The following is a 9,944-nucleotide window of genomic DNA, read 5'->3' on the forward strand; positions in this document are numbered from 1 at the left end:
GGGCACAACCTGAAGCAGAAGAGGTTCCAGTTGAATATGAGGAAAAACTTCTTTACTCTGAGGGTGCCCGAGCCCTGGCCCAGGCTGCCCAGGGGGGCTGTGGAGTCTCCTTCTCTGGAGATACTCAACCCCCGCCTGGACGCTGTCCTGTGTAACATGCTCTAGGGGAACCTGCTTGAGCAGGGGGTGGCACTGGGTGAGCTCCAGAGGTCCCTTCCAACCCCTGCCATTCTGTGATTCCTGATGCCTGCTTTGGCGGCGCTCGCCGAAGCCACCGGTCCCTTCTCTGCCTCGCAGCTCTGGGTGCAGGGAGGGATCCCCACCTCAAGAGATGCGGGTTCCTCTGCACCAGCAGCGACCCAGGTCACCACCCAAACCCTGGATTCTCACCAGCGGGCCGTCCTTATCCAGATTCCACCACTGCCATCACACAGCGCTAACGTGGCTCCCGGAATGCCACCATCACCTCTCCCCGCGGGACATTTTCCAGCTGGACTTCAAGTCGGTCTTGCAGGACTGAGTCCGGCAGGAGATGGCTCTTACGCCTTCCAACACGGCCGGGTGCTGGCCCAGGCACCCTGCGCTCGCAGCGCTGATGGCTAATGAAACCTCAGCCTGCTCGTTAGGCTTCTCAGACACACACTGCCTCCATCCCAGCTACACAAAACATTTTCTGAGCTTCACCGACCTGTAACTAGGCTGAACTGGCTGCTCAGGAATAATCAAATTAATGAATGGCAAATCTCATCTCACGCACATGTCAAAGGAGCAAAAATAAATACCGAGTCAGGAGGCAGAATTTAAAAAACAAACAAACAAAAAATCTTCAGACTGATTCTCTCGGGAATGAGGAAGCTTGCTTTCAGGAAACAGGAAGCTTTTCCATGTTGTATTTGTGAACAAAATTCTTTGCATCGATGCTGCTTTAAGCTATGTTACACTGCTCTGCTAGCGGTGCTGTGATTCCACCCCAGGAAAAAGGCAAACCGGATCCTCTGGGGTTTCTCGGGGGTTGGACTAGATGACCTCTAGGGGTCCCTTCCAACCCAAAACTTTCTATGATTCTGTCAATAATTAGACACAGACCAAAGAATTTTTAAATTCACTGACTCCAGGAAAGCAAACCCACTCACCAAGGTTAGCATTACTCAGCTCTAACATGTCTGAGCCTTTGCACACCAGCGACAGCTTTCTAACAACTCCTGTCTCTAAGGCAGCAGAGTTTTGCTCCACAAGCTACCACCACAGAGCGGTTTGACGAGTGTTCCCATTGCCCTTTCTGAACTTAACAGCGCTGCTCCTGTAACTGCAAAACATCTTTAGGAGCAGGTATGAGGTGTAAACGGCTACTGCCGCTTCACTGCATTAACACAGACCAACTTTTAGTCATGACTATTCAAATAAACAGCATTTTCTCTTCCAGCCGAAGTAAACCTCCGCTGCTTTTCAGGCAATGCTGAGCTGTATTTTGGTGTGTGCAATGCTGGATGGAATTAGGATGAAGGGATTACAATTTTGCAGCTGGGAGGGGAAAAAAAAAAAAAAAAAAAAGGCCCAATTCTTTAGTCATCCAGCCTGGCTTACAGAATACAGTAAGAAATTATCACATCGACATTTACAAGAACAACCCCAAACTTCTTTAAAACTGGCAATTTAAGAGTATGCGGAACCTCTGTGGTACGGACACAAGACCTGGCCCTGCGGTACACAGCCAAAGAAGAACTCCATTAAATCTGGAGGCTGGTTTCTTCTGTTGGTGATTAATTTTTTTCCCTACCCCCAAGGGAAACTCATGGGACGCCTCTTTAGAAGATAGCCCAAATGATGTTACAGTGTGCGAACACAGGACAGATTTAGATGACAGTGTTTTACAACTTGGTAAAACACAATCTCCCTGAAAAATAAGAAGTTATTAGAATATATTATCATCAAGCCTGGTCATCCAGATCCTGTTTGCAACTCTGCTGCAGGGCTGAAGCGGGACTTTGAGCAAAGCAGTGCCATCTCTTTCCCCACTGGTAGGCTGGCAGCCCCCGATACTTCTCTTCCTCACACAACTGAGGACACACAGAATCCAGTTAAGCTCTGGTGCAGAAGCAGAGACATCCAGGGAAGACAGTTAGACTGTGGATTAACTTTTCTGCTTGTAAAGTGCACGGTGTAATTAGCATGTCCTGAAAGGAAAAATGGACTAAAAAGGAGCCCTTTGAAAGAGAGAGAGAGTGAGCGCTGAATGTCTTGCACTAAGGTTATGTATTTAACAGTTTTACATGAAATATTTATATATAAAAACTTTGTTAAGTGCTTTTCTCCAATTTAAAAATCTAAAGAATTCAAAAATAAGGCATTCAATATTTGAAAAAGTACAGATTTACAAAATGTGTATATTCTGTCATGAAAACTCCACACCGACATTATACACTTGGAAAAAAAATACAAACAGGATATATTACAAATTTATGTAGCAATAACTTAGTTCATACCATGCAATAAAAAGTACGTTAATCAAGATACACAAGCTTTTAAGTTTCCTAAACTGGAGGGCTTAATTTTGTTTGCAAATGAGTTTTTATGCAAATTCTTAGAACTGTGGCACTTGAAATTTCTGGTAGCCTTTCTATTGAGAGTTAAATTGTACACCATGATTACGAGGATGGAGAGTAACAAAGCAGCTGTTACGAATCATTCCAACTTTGTTCGACAATAGCTGAAACTCTTTTCTCATATTCACGTTTGTTCTCCTGATAGAGTTGTGCCGCCTGACTGTTTGCTGGACTGTTTGGATTAGGTTCGTCAAGCAGAGACTGTAAAAAGGGGAAAGCAAAACATGCAACACGTTTGAAATCAGGGAAAAAAAAAAAATCAACTTAGAGCTTTCAAATCACATGTTTCAGGAGGCAGACATGACTCAGAAGAGCCCAATTGAAAACAAAACCAAAAAACCCAAACCCCAAACAGTTAAACTCCTGGTTAGGCACCCATAATTACACTACCAAACCTCAAATTATAGCCTGCATAAGCCTGAGCACTGTGTAACCCCCTAGGCTCACAAACCTAAGAGATAGATGGTCATTTGTGCCAGTTAGCAGTAAGATGCTAATTGATTATTTGGTAATTACACTACTATTGTCATTCAGGACTAAAGAGGGGCTTAAGATGCTTCCTACAAAACTCACTGTAGAAAAAGAAAAAAAATCACACAGGAGAAAATGTACATTTTTGCTGTGCCAGGCTGTTTTTACTTATTCCAATAAAGCAGGTTTCAGGAGTATTGTCTCCTTGAGGACTTCATAGGGCAAGGCTTCACGATAAAGGTTAGCGTTTCAACCATTAGGCAAATCTCTCCATCTGATGTCCTACCTTGACTAAAACGGTTAAAAAGGAATCCCAAAGCAGTAACTGTTTTCCCCTAAGAAATCTCTAATGGCAGTTTTGTAGCCCAAAATAAGTAATTACACCAGTCAGCACCTTAGCCTTTACTTGATCTAAAAAGCTACTCCTTAGCTGACAAGTGATGGAAGCCCCCCTTGATCTAGCTATCTGCTAGACACCTCACCAAGCTGTGTATTCTGGAATAGAGACTAACAGCAGCACAATTATTTGCAAAAACAGAGGTAAAGTTACCTGAATTGAAGTTAAAATAGATGAAACATCGTATGTTGGACTCCAGCGATTCTGAAGAATATCTAAACATATGCTACCATCCGCGTAAACTGCAAATATAACACAGAACCATTTAGAAACTATCAGATTTATTTTATAGTTTGTTCATTACATATTGTTCAAGACAGAGTTACTGGTTCCAATTCAGACTGTGCTTAAATCAATGCTTTGGGAAGGAGGACAGCAGTTAATTTTATGTGGTTTGGCATCTTGTATTCCAAAGGAGAGATATTACTGACAGTAACAGAATGCTTAAGAGGAAAAGGTCTAAAGATGATGGCATTAGCACAGGAACCGGTAGACTTTGTTTGCTCCTCTTATGTGACGGGCCCGGACACACAGGGAGCGAGGCCTCCCAGAGAGCAGCGAGACATTTGCTGCAGGAGGGGAGCCCACTGCGCCAGGCGAGCGTCCCAGTCTGCACGGACTCACGCGCCAATGGAGGGAGTTCTCGCCCTGTTTTCACATACTCTACTCTCACTATGAGAGACACCAACGCAGACAAGAAATACTGAATAGCATATGCCTGAAATCCTACTTCTGTCTGAATACCCATCGCTAGTCTTAATGTAAGAGTCTGCACGAAACCGAGACTGGCCAAAGTCCTACAGCCCAGCCTTCTAGCTTGCTCATGCCCACGAAAAGCAACAAATTCCAAAAACCCAGTCGGAGGCACACTGGCCTGCGCATTACACGACAGCTGAATGGTTAGACAGCACTGCCTAAAAGGTCACAGAACTGAAGCCGAGCCTGCCTCGGTTCAAGGAGGGCTCAAGCTACAAGAAATGCTCTAACAGGCTTGTGCTTCAACCCTCAAATTGAATCTGTACCCCTCTTTGCTACAGAGGGGCTTGGAAAAGCAAAAGGCACAGCTGGTGTTTTCTGCGCGCAAGAATAACTGGATAAAACCTGTCAAGTGTTGCAGCAGGAACCACAGCACTCCCTCACAACACTGCCCTCGCCGCTCAGCTCCCACCTTCCCCCTTGTGCTAGCGCCGGTTGGTACAGCGAACCAACTGAAAGCTCGGACTTGGCTGAAACCTCTCCTGACAGAAGTAAGTAACATTTGGCCCAATCAGTTCCCTACCCCAATTCCCAACATGGCTGCGTGTACACAATTGCTGTTAAATGGAAGGGGGCAGGAATCTGCAGCCAGAATTGCCTCTTCAGGCCGACCTAAGTGCAGCTGCTGCTACAAACGCTCACAGGCTTTGCTACTGAGGCCATATATTGATTAGAAAGACAGAGATAGTTGCTTCTTAATAGCATCATAATTCTTAATTTTTCATCAAGCAGTTGCTGTCCTAGACATCTACTTAGGAGGTGGCAATGAAGAGAGATGGACAGCCATTAAGCAACCTGGAGCTTCGCAGAATACATGGTGGCACACCATAATATTTAATGGGTATTATGGCTAAATAAAAATGATTTACTCACCATTTGGATGGAACATTTTTGATAAAAACCTTACAGTTGGAGGCTTATTTGGATATTCTTCTGAAAATTCTATTACTAGTTTAAAAGTACCTGTCCAAACAAACATAAATACAATCAGATAACTAACAACGAAATAACACCTCCAAGAACGTATACAACATAAGTTCATTTATGTGCTCCACGATCAATATTTCTTCGCACCGTTAAATAAACTAACACCACCGAGCATGGTTTCTTTTCATATATTTCAAGTTATAACGGAGCTATGGAACTACCGCTTAGTGACAGTAATAAAACCAGCAGCAGCAGCTCGTTAGAAGCCTGGAGGTTCACTGTGCGCATGGCAAAGGCAGGTAGATCCAACATCGATTATCCCACTGCCCTCCCCTTCTTTTGTGACCCAGCGTGCTGGTTCCACGGACTTTGGTGACTTTAAGGCGTTTCATTAAGGCAGCACTGTGGTGCCAGCAAAGAAACATTGGAATTTCACAATCAGCAATCTCAGTCTTTGGAGCTCTTGATTGATTCACTGAAAACCTTTATTACGGATCAGTGAATAATTTACTGTAACTCCTCCAACCCAACACAGAGGAAAACCCATCTGCTGCCGATTACTGCAATAATAGTATAATTATTAAACTCATTATTCCTCATATGCCTAAGGGAGGTTCATTACACACCAACTTTCATGTTTATGTACAAATTCGGTATTCCCTCCCCCTTGCTGAGTTCTATTTCAGAACAATTCAAAATTTTTCACCTGTTCTTCATTAGAAGAACAGAGATGAATCAACCATGCCACAAAGATGAAACCAGAAAAGCACACTGTCTTGTTGTGCTTAGCCATGGAGATGTGAAAACGCATCTGGCAGCATTAGACCAACTTCCCCCGCTAAAAGCTCTAGTGTACATGGACAAACAAGTCTTGCTGCAAGCATCGCTTTGTAGCTTTCTAACTAACCATCAACCACTATGACAAGACACCGCTTACATCAAAATACATATTTTTATAGCCAACAAGACCTTACTCTTTCACTTGCTCGCTTAGTTTGTTCCAAATTATACACAGATAAAATCTATTATTTTTTTTCCAAGCAGAACAATGTTAATACTGGCAATATCTGTGAGAATTACAGAGAATGTAAGAGTTAGCGGCTTACCATCTTCAAAAGGTGTCCCTTCTGGCCTGAAAGGTTTTAAGAATAAACTCCAGTTAAAAATGATCATTACCTACTTCTAAACAGGCAAAATAAATGTGTATCTTCTTCCTCATCCTCCCCAAGATACAGGTAGAAGAAATGATTTTAATATTTAGAGGAGTATCCAGGGGGGACCTCTGGGAGCTTTGTCGTATCTAAGACACTTTCCCCCAGCGGATCTGCTAGTCGAGGTATCTGCTTTCTCATCAGCCCCAACAATCCGCAAGCCATTACCTGAGTGGACTGGAATTAACGAGCAAATTACTAGCAAGGACACTTCAGCTTTATGAAGGCCAACCAAGCCAGTTCCCATTCTGCAGGAGATGTAATGTAACTTCCTAGGCAGGACCTGTACCTTGTTCTACTGGGAGTCGATCCAATCACTGCTAATACATCTGGATTTAATGGCAGAGAACATGCAGCTCTTATGCACTTCAAAGAGGAAGCCTGCTTTTTCATAACCCGACTCCTGCACAGTCTAACCTATTTATTAAGCCATATGCAAGCTTTATTGAACAAAAAATATTAAAAAAGTTTTAATTTCTACCCCCCGTGCATTCTGTATTACCCCTGAAAACAGGTTTTTACCACAACAGCACAGTTGGTCATTTTTCTAAGTTTCCCCGATTTTATGTACATAAAGAGGAGAATAATTGTAAAAACAAACCCCAGATTTGGTTACATTTAGCCCTTTGATACAGAATTTTATAGTGATTAAAAACTCTTACCCAAATATAACTGCATTCCATTGCATTATGTTATTCTCAGATGGTGCACCACTGACACCCACAGGAGGGTCTTCTTGCAATCTAAGAATTAGAAATACAGAATGACAAGCCTTATATAAATGAAATACTTCCACCTGCAAGTATAATTTAACAGTGATATCCAGATTTTGTAAATATTTCCCCATTCCAAATCAGAGAATACACAAGGCATTACGTGCAGACTATCAATACTCTAGGAGACGAACCAATGCACATCAAGATTGCTCTCACGTATTACATCAACACACTGCAATGGCCCAACAGGCTGGATTAAGCGTGTGGGGAGCAGAGCATTAACTGTAAGAATAATATAAAGTATCACACAGAGCTGGGATTTACAGTACCACACAGCAAACTATGAAAGAGCAATTGCTGCTGGCGGCCACAACGAAGAGGAGAACAAACTGCAGCCGCAAACGGGAGCTGAGAACCGGGCAGTGACACTTACACAGCACACGTGCTGGGACCAAGCCCAAGGGACTGGCAGCGGAGCTTTTCCTGCATTCCCAGGTCCGTGCGCGCGACGTGGCTAAATTTGGTATAAGCCTGTTTTGACTGGCAAGCTGATCGCTTCAAAAGGGAGCAAGGGGAAAAACCTGTGTACCGCTCCCTCTTACCAGTTCCACAGATTGTTTGTCTCTAAAGTCATCATGGAAGTATTTTAAATTCTTTCTAGTTCCTTAATCCTTGGACTAGGAGAAAGTACATTACTTATTGAAAGCCACATAAACTCGGACCAGACAGAAAGATACCGCAACCACAGAACAGGATCCAGACAACTCTCCTTCTGCCCATCCTTCTGTATACCACTGTTTCTGCTTAAGGATCACGTAAGACCCCAACCAACGTCAACCAGCGGAGCCCCAGCCACCTGACGAGCAATTTGTCCCATCGAACCCCTTCAGTGACAGCTCCTACCCACCCCGCCTATTCGGCCTCTCAAGTTATGCAAGAATAAAGAAAATGCAGGGACTACCCTTGCTTGAAAAGCAGTTCTTTAGCGTTACCACAAGGTTCGACCGCCATCACAGCGTGCTTACGAACAAGTCGCCACCAAAAGCCCTGCAGACCAAGGGACAAATTCTAACAAAATGTTAACGTGTAAATGCAGGTCTATTCAGAGCTGACGCTGGTATACAGCCAGTAAATTCTCCCGTGCTTGCACTGCCTTTAAATCTGTGATAAAACTGCACGTGTACATGGACGCTGAGCAATGGCGTTGCCCGACAGAGGCAGCCCAGAAGAAGCAGGGCTCACTCCACTTGCAGATCAGATCCCCTCTGAACCCTGTGTTGACATCCCTGCTCCCGAGCACACGCAGTTCAGACAGCTTAGTATCAACACCATAAACTACCTACTATTTTGGTCGGGGAGAGCGGGAGCGGGACTTCTTCCTACGCAGCAGCCAGGCTGCACGCCAGCAATAACGCCCGAGCATTCAGCCTGAGAAAGAAGGATGGCTGTGGTTTATAGATCGATTCAAAAGCTGGTGTGCGCCCTGCTGCCAAAGGGCCTAACTACGGAAAGGTTGGGGCAAGGACTGGAAAACAGACAGGTCCAAAAAGCACCCGGAAATCTTAAACAGCTAGGGAAAATGCAGTATTTGCAACCCCCTCTTCAACAGCAACAATAACATAAACAAACCCCTTATTTTTCTGTTGGTTGAGTCAAACAAATTAGAGGAGATACAAAATCTGTTGAACTGTTCTCTCTTCACTGCTCTTGACAATCACATCATGCAAAAGGAGTTTATATTTAACGAAGTGAATCAGAGTTCACAGCAGACAGTCTGCTTTTTCAGTATGAGGTACAAGTAACATAAGGCTAAACAAAAATATAACACATTAGGAAAGAGAAAAGTGAAAAAAAAAAAAACTGACATGAAGAAGTTGCCTAAGTTTTGGGGTACTAAAGTTGTCATGTATTTGATAAACAAATTTTATTTACTTGGTGGTTATTTGGTTATACTTCTCCACAGCTTTAAAGTCTTCTCTCCACCTCAAATTTCAAAATTATTAAAGCAGTCCTTCTAAGATTATAAAATCATAAAAAACACATCTGATTGCAATCCTGAAGAACTACTTAGATCCTCACCCTGAAAAAAATCACCAGTTCGTGCCATCTGTGCAAGCAAATACCCTGAGAACGACCGAGTATCTTGTTTTGATTTGAACAGGAATCAAGCAACACCCACTTAGCAAACACCAACACCCAAATACAACCCAAGAGGTGGCTTCCACATCTCAAAAACGGCCAGCTAGATTCACAGTTCAGGCTTTTACCTCTGCAGCTTCACATGCAGCCACGTAAAGCAACTACAATACGCGTCAACTGTTTACTGATGTATTTTCAGGTACCGGTATAACGTCGCTATGCTAAAAAAAGAGACACTATCAAAGCTGACTCACCTCCAACAACTTATGAGCGACTCCAGTCCAGAGAAATCACACGACATCGTGAAGCTTACAAAAGACCCCCCACCACCACCACCACCTTTTTCCACACTCTCTGTTGAAAGTGTGTTTACATGTCAGACTGGAAATAAATTATTCTAGAGTCTGCGGTTTGGTCATTAACATTTAAAAGAGTGCAACTAATAACTGCTTCTTTAGCAGTTTGTATACATTATACAAAAGGTTCCTCGTGATTGAAAACTTCAGACAGGAGAGCACGCACGTGAAGGCATTAAAGGGCGTTTTGCTTTTTCTTACAGACAGACAAACCAAGCGCTTGCCAATTCTTGGTGCTTCATTTTCAGCCGTCCGTCCCGAACCGCACCCCTCTTTAGAGGCCGTCAGCCCCCCCAGCCTCAGGCACCCAGCGCCCGGCCGGCTCAGAGCCTGGGCCGAAGCCCCCCGCTGCTCCGCGGCCCGTGCGA

General features: G+C 43.8%; 1 protein-coding gene across 2 annotated transcripts; it reads right to left on the reverse strand.

Moving 5' to 3' along the window:
- Nucleotides 1-198: 198 nt before the first annotated feature.
- On the reverse strand, nucleotides 199-8,927 carry UBE2B (ubiquitin conjugating enzyme E2 B). Of its 2 annotated transcripts, XM_009646864.2 has the most exons (5): nucleotides 7,028-8,872; nucleotides 6,261-6,286; nucleotides 5,101-5,190; nucleotides 3,625-3,713; nucleotides 199-2,804 (listed from the first exon to the last, which is right to left on the reverse strand). In XM_009646864.2, exons 1-5 carry the CDS (start codon nucleotides 7,210-7,212, stop codon nucleotides 2,676-2,678), a joined length of 519 nt encoding a protein of 172 aa, XP_009645159.2. In that variant the 5' UTR covers nucleotides 7,213-8,872; the 3' UTR covers nucleotides 199-2,675. The 2 variants fall into 2 exon arrangements, with proteins under 2 accessions (XP_009645159.2, XP_035758159.1); XM_035902266.1 differs by lacking the exon at nucleotides 5,101-5,190 and having other exon boundaries at nucleotides 7,028-8,927.
- Between the last annotated feature and the right edge of the window lie 1,017 nt (nucleotides 8,928-9,944).

Source organism: Egretta garzetta, unplaced genomic scaffold (genome assembly GCF_000687185.1).
Source record: "Egretta garzetta isolate BGI_Z169 unplaced genomic scaffold, ASM68718v1 scaffold439, whole genome shotgun sequence".
Classification (NCBI taxonomy): Eukaryota; Metazoa; Chordata; class Aves; order Pelecaniformes; family Ardeidae; genus Egretta; species Egretta garzetta.